This window comes from Leucopleurus acutus, assembly GCF_964270905.1.
Source record: "Leucopleurus acutus genome assembly, chromosome: 1".
Classification (NCBI taxonomy): domain Eukaryota; kingdom Metazoa; phylum Chordata; class Mammalia; order Artiodactyla; family Delphinidae; genus Leucopleurus; species Leucopleurus acutus.
Window position 1 is genome coordinate 15,410,842 of NC_139142.1, and position 24,390 is coordinate 15,435,231.

Sequence of the window (24,390 nt, forward strand, 5' to 3'; positions counted from 1 at the left end):
TTCTAGCTGGTCTGTTGGCAGGCTGGAGGGATACGTCACCCTGCACTGTACCCCATAGAGCCTCACACACACTCATAGTGGGTCTCTATACACTTTTGCTTGTTAATATGCTGTCTGTCAAAACTGATTTTAAAAGTTTTCATGCAATTAGCAAGCAGTTATTGAGCTTCTACTGTGTTGAGGCATTGTGACTATTATGTTTTAGGGATACCAAGATTAATAAGCTCTTGAGTTCAGTGAGAGAGGCAGACACTGGGACAGATAAACTACAGTATCACAGGACATGATATAGGACATGAGGATGAGCCAAGGGCTCTAGGAAGCCAGAATCAAGAATATGCTTGTTTTTGTTATCCTTCCCAAGATTACAACAAAATTGTTTGAGAACTTTCTTAAATGTCAGGGTATGTTTAACCCATAGTGAAACTAAATGTAGGTTTGGGTCAAACAGCATTCTCTTATGGTAAAGTCACACTTAGAAAATGTTTCTGGTAAATAATGGGTTATTCACATCTCTTTTAGACTCTTAATAATCACAAGCTATGGTGAGGAAGCTTCTTTGATAAGAACACTTTCCAGTATCACTGGAGGCTGAAAAGAGTACCTGGAGGCTAGGCCCATCTCTCAGCTACAAACTGAAAGTCGTGGAAGTTCTCTTTTAACTCTAAAACCTCCTGCTACATGATTCTAAGCCTGAGAGATTTGTGCATGTTCCATTTATCTGTCTTCATTAAGAGTTTGCTTTTGTTATATAGCACATCGTTGTGATTCTCTGTGTGCACTAAAAAAATTACTCCTGTACATTGTCCTTATAAATACTTGGCTTTGTATGTAGGGATCTTATAAGAATTATTACAACAATCCTGTGTCTGTTAGGTCTCCAGTGCCTGCTATAGTCCTCGGCATACATTGCCTTGTCAATCTTTGTTGAATGATTGAATGGATATTCCATTTTTAGAAATCTCTGGAATTAGGTGACTTTCTGAAAAATACCCACCAAATATTTTAAGGTTTTTAAAAATAATATTTTAATTAAAAATTATGTTGTCTTATAAATATCTATAAATTTAATAACAGGACATTCCCTTAAGTAAGAAAAATGGATTTTCAGATGATAAGAAAGATGATGAGAGATAATATTAATGGAGAAAGGTTAATATTAATGATAATATTTGCTTTCTGACACAAAAACTTTCAATTCTGACATTTTGACTTTCTGTTTTGCAGATTTGGAATGAGAGGGCATTTGACATCAATTATATCAAGGTCTGTACAACTTTAAAGTCTTTTTATTTTTAAGTTATTAGTGAAAAATTCCTTTATGGTTCCATGGAAATTAGTAGTAGGAACACCATATTTTTTATAGCACAGTTATTTATTTTGCTAGTTATAACATAAAATTCAAGCAAAATGTTAATAATATTTATATTCCTGATTCCTGCCCGAAATTGCCTTTGTCTGTAGAGTTGTGTTGAGTTTTCCTACTTAAATATTCATTATTTGTGGAATTATGATAATCGCTATAAAAACAATTGTATCATTTTAGATTTTTAGGACTTCAAGAAATGTAGATTTTTCTTTCACCATCGTATATCAAAATTTATAGTATATAATCTCATTCTTGTTTTCTTTGGAATGCCTATTATATTGGAGTGTGTTACATGTTTCTATTTGTGATTAGCAAATAGGTAGCAACTAACATTTGCAAAGTGTGTTACTTTTTGAGCCACTTTTCCTAAATATTTATCTCTATTTAATTCTTACTACCTCCTTTATGAGGTAACTCCTATTATTTCTATTTTTCAGAAAAGGAAAATCTGAGAATAATAACCCCTTCTGTCATTGGAAAACAAATGGCAGTTTAACTTTTCAGGTGGAGATATTCTTTAGTTTGCTTTATGGTTATATTTGTCTTGTTTTATGTGTCTTTTCTCCAAGAAATATAATTTTGTGGTTATATTTTCTTTCAGTTTTAAAATTTTTTTTCTTTAAATTGAGTGTCTTATGTTTTTAAGCAGGTAATATCCACTAAATTTCTTTCATTTATTTATTCATTCAGTCTGCCAGGAAGCATTTACTCAACACCTAGTTTGTCAGGCATTGTGTACATGCTTGGAATACAAGGATAAAAAGTACTGTTTCTGCCCCAAAAGAGTTAACATCTGGGGACTGTAGAGTCCCATATGAACAACTAAGATATCAGCTATAATTTCTTTGGCACAATAATGCACAGGGTTGTCAGAAGGTACAGAGAGGAGGTGACACCTCTGCATGAGTGGATTTGGGAAGTCTGTTGGAAGACTAGTTGGAATCTTCAAGGTGGGATGGATAGGAACTCCCCAAGTTGCTAAGGCAGGGCCATGCCTTTGAGAAGTGAAGACTGGAAGGTAAAGGGATTTGGGGGAAGAGCAAGTGGAGAAAGATGGATTAGACAAGTGGGGGCACTGAGCCATCAGTAGGCCATTATGTTCACTGCAGTAACAGCACAATTTAATCACTAGTTGTGGGGAGGAGAAGGTATAGATTTAGAGGACTGAATGAAGCCAGAGCCAGGTAACTCAAAGTTAACTCCATGCTGTAGGCATTACCAGTGAAGTGGTGAGAGTGTGGTGGTGTGGAGGTGGGACAGTGGAACTAGTGTAAGATTGAAGCACAAGAGTTGTTCATGGAAAGTTATGACTGCTGTGAGTGCAGGTAGGTCTGATGAGAGCAGCAGGGGGACAGAGCAGAAGCCAAGTTAGTGGCTGTGTCCTGTGTAACCCTATAGTCAGGTGGACCATGTTGCTGCAGTCATGGACTTTCATCTTCCCAAATTTGACATTTCATAGTTTTTTTTTCTCCTTGGGATTATACATGTCTTTTTAATTGTGTTCATTTCATTTGATGGAAGAATTAGAATTTAGTTTCCTTTTTCTTTTAAACTAATGGTCTGCAACTAAGGTGGTTATTTTATTTATTTTTTTTTTACTATTAAGAGTCTGTTGCTGATTCCATTGCATTCTAATTCAGCTTACCTGATTTGAAAGACTGTAATTCTTGTTCTAAGACTCATCATCAGTGTTTCAAACAGTTCAGACTTCATTTCCTTTTCCCTGAAACTTTAGTTTACCTGCAGTAACATGTCTCAGGAAATAACTTTTAGTTTGCATTTGCCATTTTTGTAGCAAGATTTTATTGGAATCTGCGTCCTGTTTGTTAAAATGCCTATTGAAAGGGTTCAATAATGGCAGATGAATGTAGGTGTTCAGGTTCAATAAGCTTAATGAATATATATTCCGTATAGTATAATAAGATGGCCCCTGGAAATAATGAGGATTTGTTTTTAAGAGTAGAACTAAATACAGTACAAACAAGCAATGTATGTAAAGGTGGCAAGGCTATTATTTCTTTTATTTTTGCTATTTACATTGTATTTATGGTTTACTCTGGTTTTCAGTGATGTTTTAAAATTGTGTCTGAAAATCCCATCTAGGATCTGAGGGTGGTGGACGGAAATGGATGTGTGAGTCTCTGAACTCTCATTCAGTCCAATCAGAACAGCTTCCTTTTCATTTCTCTTATAGGTAGGGTTTCTATCTAGGCTTTTTAGGGGGCAGAAAGGGATGGGTTCCACAGCAAAAACATTTGGAATACATTAGATAAAACTTTGCTCAAAGAATGCTGCTATTCATACTGATTTTGGCAATCTATTATAAAACATAGCTTATAGGCTTGTATATTTTGGAGTATTATTTGAATATATACTTACTTAAAAGTAAGCAATCTTAGAGGTGATGGTCTAGGAATAGCACTAGAAAAACTAGATATAATATTGCGATAAATGCAAATGTGACTAAGTTGTTCTCCTTCCTCTCTGTAAGAATAAGAAAGAATTTCAGGGTGATGAAACTCAAGATTGGTCTCCTAATAGAGAGCTTGGGAGTCTCAATCCTACTGAATCTTGAGAGTTGGTCTTTATTTACTATTAAGGATCTGTTCAGATTTCTTCCAGAGTGGAATTGATTCATTATTTGCCTCCTAAAAGAGCACATTAATTGGAAATTTCTTTAGTTCAGAAAAGTTAGAAAGTGAAAAGAGAGCTTGTGAAAATCTTTGTTCTTTCTTATCTTAATTAATTCAACCAATGTTTATTGAGCACCTGCTACTATGAACCTGACAGTTCAGAGTGCTTGGGGGTATAGCAGTGGGTTTATGCATACCCATTCATCAAGAACTACTTCTGTTTTGAAACTAACATGGTATTGTGAAGCAATTATACTCCAATAAAGATCTATTTAAAAACAAAACAAAACTAGTTCTGTTTTGAAATCTGAACCTCCTTCTCCTAGGTGAAATAATGTCTTTTCTCTTGTCTTGTTTTATATTTTGGCAATCTATACATTTCAGTATACACTACTCTCTGATTTTCTAGGACATTCTGTTAGTTTTAGTGTCCTGGTGAGTGTGTTTGCCACCTAATGGTGAGGACCCCATCTTGTGCTTTTTTTAGAGTCCTCATGGGGCCCAGATACAGAACTAAATACCAGAGTAGGCACTCTGTGCTTTGTTCATTTATTTCCTGTTACAGTTAGCTTGTTACTTTTAATCTGGTGGGTAGATAGTCCTACAGGCAGATTTTATTGCCTGTCCTGTGTATACCTATTAAAGACTTGAGGGTAACAGCAGAATATTTCTTATTTCTACTTCTAGTATGGTACAAAATACTAAGAACTGTAATCTTTTCAGTAATGGCAGAATATTTAAAGACATTGGAAAATCCTCAAAATAAACTAAGTTAAAGCATTTTATTTACCAAATGGTATATTTAATTTGATCCCAATTTATTGTGTCTGCGTAAGAGAATTCATGAAAGAATGCATACCAGGGTAATAGTGGCTTTTTTGTGGGTAGTACTGCTCTGATTTTTTAAAAAATATTTCCACCCTTGCACCCAAATTTTCTATGGCTAAACATAATTTTAAATTCAGAGGGAAAATCCCTCTAAAACATTTTTACCTCTTCGTTTTTTTTTTTTCTCCTTACATTCCCATGAAGTGGATTATCTTAGTGATAATGCTTTTTTCCCCCCACACGGGGCACATTTCTATTGAGAAATAATATTGACACTATCATCCAGGATGCTGAGTTTGAAGACATTTTAGCTTTCTTCATTGTAATTCAGCCGCTGAAAACTCATTTTTAACCTTTCCTATGTTCTGCTTCTCTCTCTGAAAGGTGTTAAGAAGAATGCTGAACTATCAAGGTCTCCAGCAAGTGAAAATCATAGCGAGTGATAATCTCTGGGAGCCCATTTCTGCTTCTATGCTGCTTGACTCTGAGCTCTTGAGGGTGATTGATGTCATAGGGTAAGGAATGTTTTACTTTGAAAACTAAGTTTCTGACTGCTTGCTGTGGATATTGACTGTGCCTTTGTTTTTGCCTCCTTCTCCCCATTTGATTATATTTTCAGAAGGTAGCTTTCTTGTATTTATTTAACCAAAGCATGTATAAATGATATTTCATTCCTTTTTTCTTTGAAATGTGTATACTTTGGGAATCTTTCTATGACAATGGAATAATGTACTGGTAACTTAAAATATTGTTTTAATGTTTGGAGTAATAAAACATGGCTTTGTTTAGATTAAGGGGCAGAGTAGTGTTTACATTTTAGAAATTATAAAGGCAGTGCTGTGAAATTAGTTCCTAACCCTCAGACTTCCTGTGCTTGGGGGTTCATGAACACTTAGGTAAATGGTATGATATGATCACTGACCGTGACTTTTGTCACATATCCTTAGCAGTATGGCTTTGACCCTGCTCCTTAGTCCAGTTCTGCCTTTCAGCCTTTGGGGCCTTGACCTCACTGGGTTCCAGCAGTATTATTTTTTTTTAAGTGTATTTGAATTTTGTCTATCATGATAATGTATATAAACATTTGAAAAATAGAATACATATATATGTGGAGTTTGTTCTTTATTCAGTGTGAAGGCTCTGCTTGAACTATGTGTGCTTATTTTTTAACGAAGAATTTTCAATGTGCACAAAAGTAGTCAGAATAATATGGTGGATATTCATGTTCCCAACATTCAGCCTCCATAACTATGAACCCATGAACAATTCTCCATTCACATGCCTATCCATTCCTCTTTTCTTCCTCCTCACATTATTTTGAAGCAAATCCCAGACATTATGTTATTTCTTCCATAAAAATTTTACCATTTATCTCTCAAGATAAAAACTCTTTCATTTCACCATAAATAATACCATTATCACAAGAAACTATGTGATGGTTTCTTGATATTATCAAATATCTGTTATTGTTATTTTATAGTTTTATTTGATTGAATCTGGATCCAATTTAGATTCATACATTATGATTAGTTGATATCTAAGTCTCTTCTAATGTTTTGGTTCTTGCTCCATCTCTTTTTTTTTCCTTTCATTTGTTGAAGAAACTGGATTGTTTGTCCTGTAAAGCATCTCACAGTCTGGATTTTACTGATTTCATCTTTGTAGTTAAGTTTAAAATGCTCATCTATGCTGTTTCTTGTTAGAAATTGATAGAGGCGTGATTAGATTAGATTTAGGCTTATTTATTTATTTATTTTTTGGCAAGAAAAGTAAAATGTATTTTAATATTTTATACATTGAAATTAGAATGTAATTTTTGCCTTTATTGTTAAAACTTGCATAAATAGCTCAAATCTTGAAGGAAAAAAGTTGTGTTGATCTTGAATATATTTGGCTAGGAAAAAATAATTGAAAGTGTGGATTTCACTGTATCTTCACGAAGAAGTTGGATGTTTAATTCATTTTATCTTTATTGATGTTGGTATCTTATGCAATGAATTCTTCTTTGAGCACTGCTTTAGGTCTATCTCATAGAGTCTGTTTTTTTTATCATTATTTTCTAATTTACTGCATTGTGGTCATTTAATGCTGAATGTATTATTTAATTTTTTTCATAAAATTTCCCAAGGTCGTCTTTTTATCTTATTATATTAGGGTATATTTTCTATCAGGATATGAGAACTGAGTGTATTTTATCCACCTTACTGATTGCATTGTTTCGCTATTCTGTATTCTAATTATTCTGTTCGCTTAAACTATCCAAGGTTACTAAGAGTGTTAGTTTCCTCTTATTAGTGAGTTTCTATTTTTCCTTTCAATCTCATGAAATTACTGCTGTTTGAAAGTTGTTGCTGTGTTATTTGGTACATAGGTATTAGTAATGTTTTATCTTTATTATGGTTTGTAACTTATTATTAGAAAAAGTCATTCTTTGTCTCATATTATGCTTCTTGGTTGAATTTCGCTTTGCATGTAACTAAGAGAGAACTCTGCCTTTTTTTTTTTTTATTTGTATTTGCCTGATAGAATCTTTGCCCATACTTTTATTCTTTACCTTTCAAGGTAATTTTGTTTTAGGTGTGATGCTGCATATAGCATAGGTTTAGATTTTGTTCTGAAAGTCTTCATATTTTAGTGAGTTTAACTCATTTATATTTATTGACATACCTGAAGGTTTTGTTTTCTTTTCTACTGTGTTTGTCATTTAATGATTTGTACCATATATATATTTTTATATATATATATATATAAAATACACCCCCACACACATTCTTTTGCTATGTGATTTGTTTTCTTTGCTCTTTTTAAATGAAGTGTCTTTTTCATTATTTAACAAGTTTTGATTCTATTGATTACATTTATGCTGATACCTTTATACCAGTAGTTCTCAACTGGGGATAATTTTGCCTCCTACAGAACATTTGGCAATAACTGAAAATATTTTTGACTGTCACTGGCGTAGGTGCTACTGGCATCTGATGGGTGGGGGCCAGGGTTGCTTCTCAGCATCCTCCAATGCACAGGATAACTCCCCCACAACAAAGAATTATCCAGCCAAAATATCAGTAGTGCTGAAGTTGAGATCTGCTCTATATTAATAATCTTGGTTCTCTCTCTATTTAGATATTGTCTATTCATTTACTGTAATTAATATTAAAATTATTTTATAACCACTTCTTCCTCCCCCTCTCTCCTACAATGGAATTTTAATTACCAGAGTTTCTTAATCTTTGTGCTCTTACATGAGCATAAGCTTGTATGATCTTGATTTGTCAGCTGCAAGTTGTAATCTTTTACTCCCAGCTAACTGGCAAACTTAGTTTACATTTCACTTTCTTTCCTCTTATTTTGTGTCAACTATATTAGTTATACATTATTAGAAAATGTAATGTTTATATACTATTTAATTACCCTTTCTTTTAGTCAAGCTCTACTGTTAAGCATATTCAGTGCTCACCTGTAAGTCTTTTACTGAAGTATCTCCTTTAGTCTCTTGAGTGTCAGAAGCTTAATATCTGCTATATTTCTCAGAAAGTGCTAATGGAAACAATATTTCTTGAACTTTTACATGTTTATTACTATATATCTGTGGCCTTTAGACTCAAAGGACAGTTTGGCTGGGTATAAAATCCTTGACTCATATTTTCTTAACTCTTGAGTATCATAAAATTTGCTCCATTAGTTACTTACATAAAATGTTGCTGTTGAGAATTCTGATGCCAGACTTATTTTTTCTTATAAATGACTTGGCATAATTCTGGTATGTCCAAAGAATATTTCTCCTTAACTTTAGAGTCTAGTACTTTTATACTGTTTACCATTTCCCAGTAAGTATTGTGCACCCTTTGAATATCTATATTTCAGTATTTTCTTTTTTCAGTAAGTTTTACTTAAATCTTAATTTAAATAATCATCCTGCTCCATTACTTTGGTTTTCTTTGTAGAAAGCCCAGTTACACATATTGGATCTCCTTTGCATATTGTCTTTATTCTATATTTCTCTCAAATTTTTTTAATCTCTTTATTTATTAGACAGTGTCTAATCTGTGTTCCTTCTACTTTAGTCTTCATTTCTAAAATGCTTTTTCTTTTTAAAATAATTATTCTGTAATTCTCTCACTTTAGTTTTATATACCTCTGTTGTCTAATAATTTCATTTCCTTACAAATTATTAAGTATAACATACAAACACACACACATACATACATATAGAAGATCATAAGAGTATAGCTTAATGAATTATCGTAAAGTGAACATACCTATACAACTACCACCTAGGTCAGGAAATAGAAAATTATCAGTATCTGTGAAGCTCTCCTCTTGGAAATCTTTCTAAGCAGTAGCCTCTCATTTTGCACCAAAGGCAACTACTAATCTGACCTCTATCATCATAGACTAATTTTTCCTGTTTAAAAACTATTTAAACGGCATCTTAGAGTATCTGTTGTTTTGGTCAACACTATATTTGTAAGATTAAGTCATGCTGATTTTAATTACTGTTTCGAATTCAATTGTAGGAATATAACACAATTTATCCATCTAGTCTTTGTTAAAGGTCATTTGGATTGTTTCCAATTTTTGGCTTTTGCGGTACAATGGAATTTTGTTCAGGAGATGTTTATCCTGTGGCTCCCATCTCCATAGAAAGAGTATGCCTCCCTGCCCCATTCACGTTGTGCTTGACCTGCGCTATGTTTGCAGATTTTTGTTTTGCAGTTACAGTACTTTCTGGGGTCTGCTTCCTCTGGGCCCCATTCTCCCTACTGTGTAAATGTTGTCTCTCCCTCATCCTAAGTGTTCCTGTCTTATTCAATTTGGATTCTAATTTAAGCAGCTTATTCTTATGGTGAGACTCTACCATTGCAGAAAGGATTGTTTGCTACCTATTTCTGAAATAGTTAAGGGTTTAAGCTTGTATTGCCCAATATGGTAACCACTAGCCACTTGTGTTTATGGAGCACTTGAAATATGGCTAGTCTGAATTTAGGTATGTTATAAGTGTAAAGTATGCACTGGAATTTAGAGATGTAATATAAAAAAGTAAGTTATTAATAATTTTTATATTGATTTTATGTTGAATGATAATATTTTGGATATATTGGGTTAAACAGTATATAATTAAAATTTCTCTTCTGCTTTTTAAAAAATGTAGCTACTGGAAGATGTAAAGTTATCTGTATACTTCACATTGTATTTCTATTGGACAAATCTGGTTTAAACTGTCACAGTATTGTGTTTGATCTCTTAGTGAATTTACTGTTTTTGGCACTTGGCCCCAATTTCAAGCCTGTAAAGACATTTTCACTTTAGCCAGTTGTTCTCAATTCTTCCATTCAGGATAGAGTCTGCTGCTGGGGGGTGGTGAGTACCTGTTAGTCCCCTTTCACTTCCACTGTTTCCATATTCTGTCTGTTGATCCTGGCCAGTCCTGATGCTGCAAGGTTCCTGGGGATTTCCTGTCACCTAGATTTGATGCGGATATTGTCTGTGGGTTTTTACTTTCTGTCATCAGGTTGGTCTGTTTGGTTTCAGGAGGAGTACTGGGGGAGTTTCAGAAAGTGGGCTACGATGGTCCACCTCATTCATAAGTTCTATTTTTCTTTTAATACACATATATTTTTCTGTTAGGATAAACCTTGGTTTACTTTCATTGATTTTAATCTTGTCATTTAAAGTTTGAAAAATCATGCCATGAAATGATAGAGATGTTTTTGCCTAATTATATGCATTTAAAAATTATATTCTTAAAGAACTTATACATTTTGTTGAACTATGGATCTGGACATTGGGAGAGACCTGGATTTTAGTATCAGTTCTGCCCCTCTTTTCTCAGATCATTTGATAAATCAATCAGGTTTAAAATGTAACAGTTTCATTGTTTTTTGAATGAGGGATATGATACCTATTTCTGTAACTTTAAAAGAGATACTTTTTTAGATTTTAAAAATAGTGCATGCTCATTATAGAAAATTTGGAAAATGTAGAAAGCCATAAAGATAGAGTTAGAACTTACTCAAAATCTAAATATCTAGAGATCATTAATAACATAATGGCATATTATTTTCCAGGCTATTTTTTTTATATAAGTACTTTTTTACCAGAGACACACCAAATATACATTTGGCTGAGTGATAACTAGATGAGTCTTAAAAATAGTATTTGGTTGAGGTGTCAAAATCAAATATCATGACCATAGAATGAAGTTCTGGGATATAGAATAAATCTAAAATGTAAAAGTTTATTAAAATTATATAATTTCAAAGAATAGTAGTCAGATTATCCAAGTTGGGAATTGTAGTACCAGAACAATAATTTCTTAACCCTGTTAGGTGCTGGCTTGCTCTTGGGGTCTCTGTTGTTTATGTTTACAATACTGAATAGATGCCTGTTTTCAACTGAGTTCAGTGACTCAACAAAACCTTGGTGGAATCTCATTTTTTCCCTAATTCTTTATATTCTTTATTATTTATCCATTTCTTCCTTATAAAATCCTGGAATGCCAAATTAATGTTGTGCCTTAATTCGTCTTTACTAGTATAATTAATTCCCAAGTAGGATATTTTTTTCTTAAAAGATTCATGATCTAAATGGAATTAAATAAGTAAAAACTAAAGGTTTTCACAATCATTCTTTTAATGTTATGAATACTACTACACCAAACCACAAAGATTAGAATTATGATATAATCCAATCTCTGTTATTCTGCTTGTATTATTGTTAATTTATTTGTAAATAGTTGTTGGCCTAGAAAGTATACATTCTTGTCCCTAAAGTTATTTGGTTCATGTGCTCTCTAATTCTTATACTAACTGTTGGTCTGTTTTCTATTTTCCATTTGAAATTTCTTAATTGTTTTTATATTCAATAATCAGTCACTTCCACAATCATCATTATGGCAGTATTTTACTCTTAGAACAGTAAATATACATTTATATTTAGGCTGACTCCTCTCAAATGCTAGAACAAGAGAGGGGTTCATTAGTCTGGGGCAGGGTTTCTCAACCTCTGCACTACTGATATTTTTCACTGGACAATCCTTTGTTGTTGGGACCTGTCACGGGTGTTACAGGATGTTTAGCAGTATCTCTGGCCTCTACTCAGTAAATGCCAGTAGCAAATCCTGCCCTGCCCTGCCTTCTCCACCAGGCAAAAAGCATTCAAGTTGAGAACCACACTGCCCTGGGATAATAACTTCTAGTTTTCCCAAGATTTATTCTTGTTATTCAAAGAAGAATTCTCTGTGCATTTTTGTTTGTTTTAGTGTTTTTGTTTTTGCCTGGGAATAAACAATAAATGCCTCTCTGTCTACAAGGAGTGGGAGCAGGGGAGGAGATACTACATTACATAATAGACCCATTAGTCTTATTTTTCGTTTCTTTCTTACTCCTTCCTTCCTACTGTCCAAGCTCTTTGTTTCCCCTGGGAAGTCTGAATCCTGTCTCCACCTCATTCATCTTTGGAGTGTTCTAGGCCTCTTCTGCTGCCTCTACCTGTCAACATCCTTCCCTCCATGTTATGGTTTCCAGAAAGAAATTTCTCATCCATTGCTATCTTCCTTCCCATTCTGTGTGTTATAGGTTTATCTCATTCTAAGGGTGTTCTGAGACACAGAGTGGGAAGAGGATGCTTACAGTCTGACAGCAACCTGGAAGTTGCCCATTATTTTAAAATAGAAATCTTGGAGAAGATGTGTATTTTTATTCACTCAATAAATAGATATAAGTGCCATGTTCTGACCTTTTTACATTTTCTCCCACCCTTTCTTTTCCAGAGCTCATTACCCTGGGACCCGTACAGTAAAGGATGCTAGGTTGACTGAGAAGAAACTTTGGTCTTCTGAAGATTTTAGCACTTTAAATAGTGATGTGGGTGCAGGCTGCTGGGGTCGCATATTGAATCAGAATTATATCAATGGCTACATGACTGCGTAAGTTATTAGAAACTTTTAAAGGTTTTTATTTTGAAAAATTTCAAAACACGATAAGTAGAAAAAAGTACAATGGACTTCTGTAGTCTCACAACCTAAATGCAATGATTTTAAACATTTGCCTTATTTCCTTCATCTATACCTATATCTATACCTAAGCTGTGTCAACTCAAAAAAGAAAAAAGCAAGAAGCTGCAAATAATAGAGCTTATTTGGGGTCTGATATATTGTCTCAGATATGGTTAAGTTATCTCCCTGGCCTGATAATAGCTGTTTGTTCTTATGTTCTTTTATTCCCTTAAAATCACTTACTACTGAGACCTGTTCTATAAGGGCAAGCATTGTGGCCAGGCTTAGATCACAAAATGGCTTAGGCCTAAAATGGCTTCTCTTATGTCAAGAAAGTTATGTCTGGTTCTCTTCCTCTGGGGAACCCTTACCCTATTTGCCTACACCATCATTTGAACCCTGGCAGTCTGACTCTAAGAGTTCTCATTTGTAAAGCTTTGCAACAGCTCAGAGTGAAGTTCATAAAATTATGTCTTGAAACTGGGGCATTTAGAATGCTGACCGTCAAAAGGAAAGCAAGTATGGATAAAGCCTTTATTTGTATTTGACTCACATTTGTGACATGTCTGGTACTGGTAGGTCATGATTCATCTTCTGGTTACACCATTCGTCAGTAAAACTGTACACCTCATATACATTTGTATTTTTTATTATATGATTCACCATTAAAAATATTTAGATGCATCCAATACTTGATTTTTCAAAGTGTGGGTGAACTTTAGGCAACTTATGTTTTCTTGTTTTGGGTGGTAATTTTTTGTCATTTACATATGTTTGTGTAAACTCTGATAAGGTCTTTTTTACTATAGGCTTGTAGATATTTACATTTTTATTACAAGCTGCTTTGGTGTTTCTTTTTTATCAAACAAATCTTTTAGCACAATTGCTTGGAATTTGGTGGCTAGTTACTATGAACAGTTGCCATATGGGCGTTGTGGACTGATGACTGCTCAGGAGCCATGGAGCGGGCACTATGTAGTAGAAGCTCCTATCTGGATATCAGGTATGGTTCAGATTCCATCTCTCAATCCCTAACTTACTCTCTAAGAGACAAAGCAGAAAACACTTAGCAGGGATTATATGAACACTGTGTATGTGTGTGTGTGTGTTAGTTTTAAGTGTGTCTCTGTTTCAAGACAAAGATTTGTCATAGTGTTTTGTAAGAACCTTTTGGGTAACTGTATTCCATTCTCAATTATTCTATAACTAGGCTACTTTCTGTATTCCATTCTCAATTATTCTAAGACCAGGCTTTTTTTTAGTTGATATATTTTTCTCAGAGATTTTTAGTCATGACATTATGTAACCATGACATTATTCTAAACTCAGGTTGTTATTTCAAAAATATGGAAATGTTAAGTTGGATTTGTGTATCCTAGTTGGTTAACCCCTTAAATGTTGAAATAGTTGGTCCCACATTATCTACATGAACTAATGTACTTTTCTAATTTTGTCACCGGTTAATTGTGTCACCTCCCAAAATGGACAAGGAATATTGCTCAGTACATTTTCAGGACCAACTTTGGAGGTGCCCAATAAATACATATTGTGGAAATAAACTTGTTTGAAACCATAAAGCTTAGTTTTTGGAATATTTTGTTAACTTTTTAAAAACCATATTCTTTGTAGTTATATTAGGATGGGTTAAATAGAGATCATCAAAAGTTGGGAGGGGATAATTTTATTTTTTACTCTTGGTAAAAATAGGTTTACTCAGTAGTCTTGAACTGACAGAGTGTGGTTCATTTATTTTCGAAGTCATTCTAAGAATATTCCCATAATTGTACCATTTAACTAGAAGTTGAAACATGAGACTGGTGAATATTCTTCTCCAAAATAGAAAATGGCTGTTAGACTCAATCAGACTTGGGGTGGAGAAGTTTTCCTTCTACCCTTCTAGGTTCTTTGGCTAATCTAATAATTAAATGGATATAAGACAGATCACCAGGAAAAAAAACACATTTAATTTTGTACATAAAAATATGAGACTAGGGCTTTCTTGGTGGCACAGTGGTTGAGAGTCCGCCTGCCGATGCAGGGGACACGGGTTTGTGCCCCGGTCCGGGAAGATCCTACATGCTGCGGAGCAGCTAGGCCCGTGAGCCATGGCCGCTGAGCCTGCACGTACAGAGCCTGTGCTCCGCAACGGGAGAGGCCACAACAGTGAGAGGCCTGCGTACTGCAAAAACAAACAAACAACAACAAAAAAAACATGAGACTCAAATTTGCAGTCAGGCAATTGAGGTTTATAATGCCATCCTGAGCTAAGGAATGGGATAGGGACCTGGAGCTTCAAAGGGGAGGAAGACAGTTCATAGGAAGAGAAGAGCAGATGTTTGCCCTGCCATGCAGGTGAATCTTTCAGATACAAAGTTGTCTCTGGTAGTAGCTGTCTTTCTGTGCCAGGTCCCCTATCTAAATTCTTTCAGGCAGTTAAAAGAGAGAGAAAAGTTTTTCTTTTGTCTGCTAGGTCTTGATTGCCATCAGCTCAAAATAATCCACATGCTAAAGTGGCACATTTTGGGGTGGCATGTTCTGTTTTCTTTCAGACTCAAATCAGTAAACAGCTTTTTATTTTTTGACGGAATCCTATTATCACAGTTTTAATCTTATTTGGGTCTTTCTCTGCTTGTCTATAGCTCATACCACTCAGTTTACTCAACCAGGTTGGTATTACCTGAAGACAGTTGGCCATTTAGAAAAAGGAGGAAGCTATGTAGCTCTGACGGATGGCTTAGGTAACCTCACCATCATCGTTGAAACTATGGTAATTCCTTGTTGTTTTTATTGGATTAATTCACTTTGTTAGTATTGGAAAATATAGCATAAAACACAACTGAACACCTTCTTAAAAAACAAACAGGGGAGCTATTCTCCTCTGCCTAGGATCCCAGGACTGGGACAACCAGTCTGTGGCTTGACCTACTCACTCACCAGGTTGAGAGCAAACCTTCTCTTCCTTTCAGATCCCTTCCAGGGGTGGAGGACCCAACCTTATGCCTTTTTTTCCATTCTACCCAGTTACGTGGAGATCCTTCTTGCAGCTTTGGTTGTATAGAAGTTCTTCTGCCAGTTCCTAGTTAGTTTTCTTTGAGAATTGTTCCACAGGTAGATGTACTTTTGACACGTTTGTGGGGGGAGGTGAGCTCCGCATCCTCCTACTCCACCATCTTGATCCAACCTCTTCTGTTTGTTTCTTTGAATCTAAGTTGTCTTTCTTTTTGACAGCATATAGTTGGATCTTGCTTTTTGAAAAATTTAGTCTGACCTTTTGATTCAATTGCTTAATCCATTTACATTTAATGTTAATATTGATATAGTTGGATTTACATCTTTCAGCTTACTTTTTAGTTTCTATACGTCTCATTATTTTGGTTTATCTATTCTTCTGTTACTGTTTTCTTTTGCAGTAAGTCAATATTTTGTGATGTAATATTTAAATTCTTTTAATTTTTATTTTTACTATATTTTAGTGAGTTATTTTCTTAAGTGGTTGTTCCAGGATTTAGTGTAGAAATCTTGACTTATTAGAGTCTACTTCAGATTTCTATTAACTGCATTCCAGTGAGATATTCATTTTTCAAAAGGTAGTTTTGCTTAATATAAAATTCTAGCCTGACAGTTTTTCCTTGAATGTGCTGTCTTCCATTGTTTCTGGTGATAAACCAACTATTAATCTTATTGAGGTTCCCTTGTAAATGATCTTGTTCCTTTCAAGATTTTCTTCTTTTCTTTGACTTTCAGCATTTTTACTGGGTGTCTGTATGTGCATCTCTTTGTATTTATTCCTCCTGGAGTTTGTTGAGCCTCTTGGATCTGTAGATTAATGTTTTTCATCAAATTTGTAAAGTTTTCAGATACTTTTCTTTGAATATATTTTCTGCTCCTTTCTCTCTCCACTGTTTTCTACTGTCCCATTGTATATATGTTGGTGTACTTAATGGTATCCCACATTTCTCTGAGGTTCTGTTCATTATTCTTTATCCTTTGTTTTTTTTTTTTCCCTTCAGTTCCTCAGGTTGCACAATTTCTATCGATTGTTTTCAAATCCTCTAATTCATCTGCTATTTCAAATCTACTGTTGACCCCTCTAGTGAATTTTTCATTTCAGTTATTATATTTTTCAATTTCAGAATTTCCATTTGGTTCTTTTAAAATTTTTTTGTCACTTAATTGATATTGTCTGCTTGATGAGACATTGTGATTATATCTTCCTTTACTTCTCTAAGCCTTGTTTCCTTTAGTTCTTCAAATGTATTTATATTGGTTACTTTGAAGTCTTCAACTGTTAAATCTGGCATCTGGTTGCTCTCACAGGTGGTTTCTGTTGCCTAGTTTTGGGTATGGGCCACACTTTTCTGTTTCTTTGAATGTCTCCTAATTTTATGTTGAAAGCCAGACCTTTTATATAATATATTGTGGTAACTCTGGGTACTGATTCCCTCCTTTCCTGGGGTTTGTTGTTTGCTTGCTTGTTTGCTTAGTGATTGGCTGGAGAAATTTAGTGAAGTTTATTCCCTCCACCCACCCACCCACCCACCCACCCCCTCCCCCGCACTGAGAGGCCTCAAATGTTGCTTCTTAGACAGTGCAGCTTTGGGCAGGTGTACCTCTCTGTTATTGCCTCACTGATTACTGGTGGATTGCTCTATTGTTTTCAGCAATGCTCAGGGGCTTAAATTGCTCCATAAGCTGATCCAATTAAATTCCAGCTTATTTGCAGAGGTGGATTTTGAGGTTAGTGTTTTAGGTTTATTCTGACATCAGGAGGGTTCTTCTTAGCTTTCTTTTTTTGTGGTTCTCCCTGTCAAAATAGCTGGGCAGTGGTTAAGCTTATGCATCTAATGAAGCTGACAGTCTCTTTTTATTTGCTTGCCACCAAAACTTCCATTATTTTTAAGAGCACCCTTACTCTTGAACTTCCCCATGCTCTGCATTAAGTACAATCAATTTCTTTGGGGAGACTTTCTGAACTCTTTGTTTTATAACCTGTCTCTCTCCCTGGACAAAATCTCTGAGCTGAAGCTTGGAGTTGGGGATGGGGACAAGGGTGTGTTTCTCTCTTAGTGACACCTCTGATTTAGGAGTATGGTGCTGGGTGGGGGTTTGGAACCCCCATATTCTCAGTGTGCCTTGTTTAAGGTGAGTCTGTGAATGGAACCTGGACAGAGGAAGGGAACCCTCAGCCTCTTGGCCACACTCATGGCTACTTGTCCTCAGCATCAAGTAGCTGAGGGGAAGGGGGGTGAGAAATGCTGATATTCTGTTTCTCTCACGAAGATATTGTTGTCTTCATCTGGGAGCTGGGAGGGAGGGAACCCTGTGTTCTTGGCTGTACCTACTTGGCATGGAGTTTCTGTCACTCTAGGCTGAGAGGGACAGGGAGGGAGTCGATCATGGTTTAAATGCCATGAGTTTTAGTAGATTTTATTGAATAAATGTTTCTATATTTGTTGCATGGCCTTAGGACCATTTCCAGAGACTTTATTGTAATTATTATTTAAATAGTTTTCACCAGGTTCACTGGGAGCAGGTTCATGGAGCTCCTCCCATTGCCATTCTGGAAGCAGATCTCTCCTTTATTCATTATTCATTCAGTGTTTTGAACATATTTAAATATCTGATTTAATGTCTTTGTCTAGGAAGTCTAATATCTAATAAGCAATGACTAGGGTTTCTCAGACATAGTTTCTGTCAACTGCTCTTATGCCTGTGTATGGGCCTTTCTTTCCTGGTTCTCTGCAAATCTCATAATGATTTGTTGAAAACTAGACACATTACATAAAATAGCATGGAGACTCTGGAGATCAGATTCTTCCTCCTATCTGGTATTTGTGGTTGTTGCTCTTTGTTGTGGTTGTTGCTGTTTGTTTGCTTTGTGACTTTCCTGAACAAATTCTGTAGTTTGTTAGCTTTATCGTTTGTGGCCGCTGAAGCCTCTGCTCAATTATCTTAGTGGTCAGATCATGACTGTACAGATTTCCTTATGTTTGGAACTAGCAAGTGTCCCAGCCTTTGCTGATGGGCTCTGTGTGTACAGTTGGGGCATGCCTCAATACTCAGGCAGGCAGTTTACAACTCTGCCTTAGCTCTTACTTCCTGTTTGAGCAAAGCTCCCAGGTTGACTTGAATTTCCCAGTAAAGCCATCTATCTGGGACCACAATTTTCTCTGTGGGAAACTTTTTAACTACAGTTTCAACTTCCTTTACAGATATCGGGCTATTCAGTTTATCCATGTCTTTTTCATTGAGCACTGGGTTTTTGTGTCTTCAAAGAAATTTGTCTTTTTAAGTTGTTAAATTTCTGGGCACAGAGTTATTGATATTATTCCCCACTATTCTTTTAATATCTATATACTCTGTATTGATGTCACCTTTCTTAATGTTCATAATTGCAATTTGTGTTTTCTTTTTATCCTGATTTCTTGATTAGTCTGGCTAGAAGTTTATTCAATTCTGTTAATCTTCTCAAAGAGTCAACTTTTGGTTTCTCAATTATTCTCTCTTGTTTTTCTGGTTTTTGTTTGATTTATCCTTTCATCTCTATTATTTTCTTTCCTCTGCTTACTTTTTTTAAATTTAATTAAATTTTTTTATTGAAATGTAGTCAATTTACAATATTATATTAGCTTCAGATGCACAGCATAGTGATTCAGTATTTTTATAATTATGCTCCCTTTAGAATTATTAAAAAATAATGTCTATATTTTCCTGTGTTGTACAGTATATCCTTGCTGCTTATCTATTTTATACATAGTAGTTCGTGTCTCTTAATCCCATACATACACTATGCTTACTTTGGTTTTAATTTGCTCTTCTTTTCCTAGTATCTTAAGCTAAAGTCTCAAATCCTTTCTTCATTTCTAATCTAGGTGTTCAGGGCTATACATTTTTTTCTAACTACTCTTTTATTGGCATCCCACAAATCCTGATGTGTTGTGTTTTGCTTTTCATACAGCTCAAAATTCTTTCTAATTTCACCTTTTATTTTACTTTTTTTCTTTGAGGCATGAATTATTTAGAAATTTGTTATTTAGTTTCTAAATATTTTGGAATTTTTCCAGAGATTTTTGTTATTCATTTCTGATTTAGTTTTATTGTGGTCAGAGAACAGACTTTCTGTGACTTGAATCTTTTTGAATTTATGGAGACTTCTTTTATGGCTAAGAATATGGTGTACTTCGGTAAATGTTCCCTGTGCACTTGACAGGAATATGCATTCTGCAATTGCTGGATGAAGTGATCTATAGATGTCAGTCCAGGCAAGTTACTTGGTAGTGTTGTTCAAATCACCTGTGTCTTTGTTGATCTTCTGTCTAGTGGTATATCAGTTATTGAGGAAAGGTATTGAAATCTCTAACTGTAATTGTAATTTAAAATTTTCCCACAAAGCCTGTCCCAGAACCTTATATTGTAAGTCCTCTGTGATTGTTGAATCCCCTAAAGTCGGGATGATGTCTCAGACTTCTTTTGATCCCAGCCCATTGTACTGATTATTTTGAAAAAAATGTTGCTGGCAGTGAGATTTGTTATATGTATTTAGCTGACCTCAGTTGTGTATTTGAAGGTTGTATATAGGTGAGATGCCTTTTCAGTGAAAATGTCCCAAGATTTACTTTTGTTTTGATGTATATTACTTGGAAAACAGAACATAAAAGTTAATCTGTGTGCCATCAAATGACTGGAATTCAAAGTTTGATTCAGTCAAAATGCCATTGAGTTTTACTTTGACTAGGCATACACACAATAGACATTCAATAAAGGTTTTTAAGAAAAACGTCTTTAAAAGTTTGAAATAAACTGTTATTTGTCACCTATTATGTTTCATTTCTGTTAATCTATAGGCATTAAATGTTTGTTTGTTTTTTCCCCCCCAAATGGCTTGTATATCATTCGGATAACTTACATGATTCTTTTTTTTTTTTTTTCTACTCAGAGTCATAAACATTCCATGTGTATACGGCCACTTCTTCCCTATTTCAATGTTTCACGACAATTTGCTACCTTCAGCCTTAAGGGTTCTTTTGTGAGTAAATAAGTGGAACTTTTATTTTGATTTTGATTTGAGAATTTATATATTTTATCACGGGCTAGCAGTTCTTAAGTGAAGTCTTACAAGTGATTAAGAGTTTGCATATGAATGGGTAAATGCCTTGGTGTCTTATGTCTGCTGACTAGTTTTGGTCAAACATACAGAAGCCACTAGGAGGTAATGCTCTTTGTGGTTCTGAAGAATCCTAACAAAGGTCACTTGCAAGAAAGTTGTTCTTTTTGGTAGAGCATCATTTGTGCAGTTGAGGGAACTTTCAAACATTGATCTTTACAGTACTCTGTACAAAAAAAAGAGACAAGATTCTTGTTATTTCTACCTATTGTTAGATTTGAATACAGAAATACAGTGCTCTTTCTACTAATCGTGTAAGAATTGTTTTTTAATGCCAGAAAATTCTTAAAGAACTTTTTACATAGGTATAATAATGAGTATTTTTGAAGCAAAGACACTAAAATCTTTTTGAACATTTGCCAAAAATCTGCAGTATTTTTAAGAAATAAAGTATTTGCTTGAATAATGTCTTCCTACTTTCAAAATGTTTACTATTTAAGATTTGAGGTGGATCTTTGGTAAATAGAAATAGAATGCACCTTGTCATTGATTCATTCTTGCTGGTACAGATTTTAGAAATCCTCAAAGAGGAGATGATGAATCACTCAACTATGCTTTCTTTGTGTTTCCTCCTTAGAGTGAAATACCAGAGCTGCAGGTGTGGTATACCAAACTTGGAAAACCATCGGAGAGATTTCTTTTCAAACAACTGGATTCTCTATGGGTAGTTTTAAATCAATTCCTATAGTGTGAGCATTGCAACAGTAAAGGGAACAGAAATTTGATTAATGAATTAATTTTTAATTTCATAACTGATTTTATGGCTGAAGCATAATAGAGGTAAAGTTTGCCCCCCATTCTTTTAAATAGAAGTCCTCTTCAAGGCAGTATGGTTCGGTAGATGTGTTTGTTCTTGGTATTTAGTTTGTCTTGGTGAATGGTAGCAACCATCACTTGGTTGCTCGTCAGAAATTTGAGTCTCATTTGAGACTGTCATTCCCACTCACCCTTTGCATACCATCAGTGACCAAGTATAGACAATATCACCCACATATCTCTCCTACCCACTCATTTTCCATTCCCACGGCTACTGCTTGTTTCAGTTCCTCATTATGTCTCTCTCGGATTTCGGAAACTATCTCTTGTTTTCTCAGACTCCCCGCCACCCATCACACTACTACCAGAATGATGCGTCTAAATGCAGATCTGATTTTTGTCAGTCCCTGCTCAAATGCCTTAGTGATTTTTCCTATAAGTTCACGTTCCTTAGTGTGGCGTGTGACCCACGTTATCACCTCATGAGGTAAAAGACTGCTTTCCTTTCTGGATGCATGTCCTACTAAACTGACCTTTCCTCACAGACTAAACACCTTGCATTTTTCAGAGCATGGCATGCCAAGTTAATTACTTCTGTGACTTTGCACATGCTTTTTCTTTGTCCTAGAATGCCTTCTGTTCATATCATTGTCATCCTTCAAGACTCAGCCCAAGTGTTGCTTCCTCTGAAGCCTTCCCCACCAGTCTTAGGTCATAGCCACCTAGGGATATGTACTTACCTAGTAAACACTTTCCCCACTACATTGGATGCCTCGAGGATTGGGTCTCAGCCTTTTATACATTTTTGTCCCAGGTGCCTAGTGTAGAGCTTAGCAAATGGTGGTTTCTCATGAGTAAATGTTTCAAAGAATGAATTGGCCCATGCAAGCACATCACTTCACCTGACTGACACAAATCTGCTACTTTTTATGGTAATTATTAAAGTTCTGTGACTCAACTAGTCAGTATCAATAACTGAACGCCCATTGTATATTAAATTTGAAAAAAGGAATAGTCTCTAATTTTTGCACAACACATTGCTAGAAATAGCATAATAAAACTGATTTTCCCCATAGGAAAAATAATATCATTTGGAGTTCTTCCTAAGCCAGAATATGGTATTAGATATTTCATAGATCTGACCAACAATTTATTAAAGCAAAGGTATGATATAAACCTCTAATATAAAGTAGAAAAAAAGAGCTACTCAGATTTCATAAAGTGGACATAATGTTTAGCGCCTGTGACAATTATGCAAAGGACTTCAGTGTCTTCAGAGGCCTGCTTTTACCATAGGACACCTATGATGTAGGGAAGGTTTCTCGTAGGTCACTCACTGAGCTTAGAACTTTATAAACATTTTCTCATTTAATCCTCACAATAGCCCTATGAAGTATGTTTTCTTCCCCTCATTCTATAGATGAAGAGATTATGGCTTTATATGCCAAGGTCATAAATGTGACATAAATGTAATTTGTTAATTGAAATACGTATTGAACATGTAATGAGTAGGACTTTTTTTATATAGTAAACGTTTTCTGTGTTTAACAGCTGAGTCAACAATAAGATTTTATGGATTTTTCTACCTTAGCAAAGTCCTAAAAAATAAATAAGCAGATCTCTTAGTTGCATGTATTGAATTATACACAGGTGTTAAGGATAGTACAGTCTAATGGAAAAGACAGAGTAATGGAAATAGATTTGGGGATCATCTAGTCCTTCTTCCTTCTGTGAAAAGAAATTCTTTTAATATCCTTTCTAGAATGTTTAATTGTATAAAGTCTTATAAATAACTTAAGAAAAATGATTCCAAGGGCCTTGATATTGAGTGTGTCCTTTACAAGTAGTTAGGAAATTCTAAAAGAAATGAGTTTGGCTTATCTTAAGCTTATTTTTTAAAAAGCTATTTGACCCAAATGAGATGAGCCAAAGCACTTGGCCTGAACACAGCATCGTTTCTTTCTCAGCTCCTAGACAGCGGTGGCAGCTTCACGCTGGAACTGCAAGAGGACGAGCTGTTCACACTCACCACGCTCACCACCGGCAGCAAAGGCAGTTACCTGCTGCCTCCGAAGTCCCAGCCCTTTCCCTGTGTCTATAAGGATGACTTCAATGTCGGTAAGTTTTTGTACTAAAGCTTAACTTGGTTTCCAATTTCAGCAGTAGTGGATAGATTTCTACCTGTCAAACCGGTGCCTGATGGAATGGTTGTGAGAACTACATTAATTTAGCTCTAAATCTCTACGTGGTAAACGGGAACTAATTTTTGTGTTACTTCAAGATAAATCGCAACTTGAGGGTCCTGTAAGTTTCAGTGCCAGAAAAAATGTAGAGGTTATTGTTGGAATGAAAGTTATACAGATCTTACTCAACTTACGGTGGGGTTAGGTCCTGATAAACCCATCGTAAGTTGAAAATATCATAAGTCAAAAATACGAAACCTCATAACTCAGTCTAGCCTGCCTTACATGTGCTCAGAAAACTTACGTGAGCCTGCAGTTGGGCAAAATCATCTAACACGAAGCCTAATAAGGTGTGGCATATGTCATGTTGTTTATTGAAGACTGTACTGAAAGTGAAAAGCAAAGTGGTTGTCTGGGTACAGAATGGTTCTGAGTGTATCTGTCGTTCACCCTCGTGATTG

General features: G+C 35.1%; 1 protein-coding gene across 2 annotated transcripts in view; it reads left to right on the plus strand.

The window, feature by feature from the left end:
• Window positions 1–24,390, plus strand: part of GALC (galactosylceramidase) — a 59,423-nt gene that overhangs the window by 22,287 nt on the left and 12,746 nt on the right. For both annotated transcript variants that reach the window (XM_082853721.1, XM_082853722.1), the window contains 8 exons: window positions 1,228–1,266; window positions 5,215–5,345; window positions 12,602–12,757; window positions 13,705–13,829; window positions 15,466–15,593; window positions 20,763–20,852; window positions 21,568–21,654; window positions 23,714–23,864. In XM_082853721.1, coding sequence (XP_082709847.1) covers window positions 1,228–1,266; window positions 5,215–5,345; window positions 12,602–12,757; window positions 13,705–13,829; window positions 15,466–15,593; window positions 20,763–20,852; window positions 21,568–21,654; window positions 23,714–23,864 — 907 coding nt within the window. The remainder of the gene's footprint in view (window positions 1–1,227; window positions 1,267–5,214; window positions 5,346–12,601; window positions 12,758–13,704; window positions 13,830–15,465; window positions 15,594–20,762; window positions 20,853–21,567; window positions 21,655–23,713; window positions 23,865–24,390) is intronic.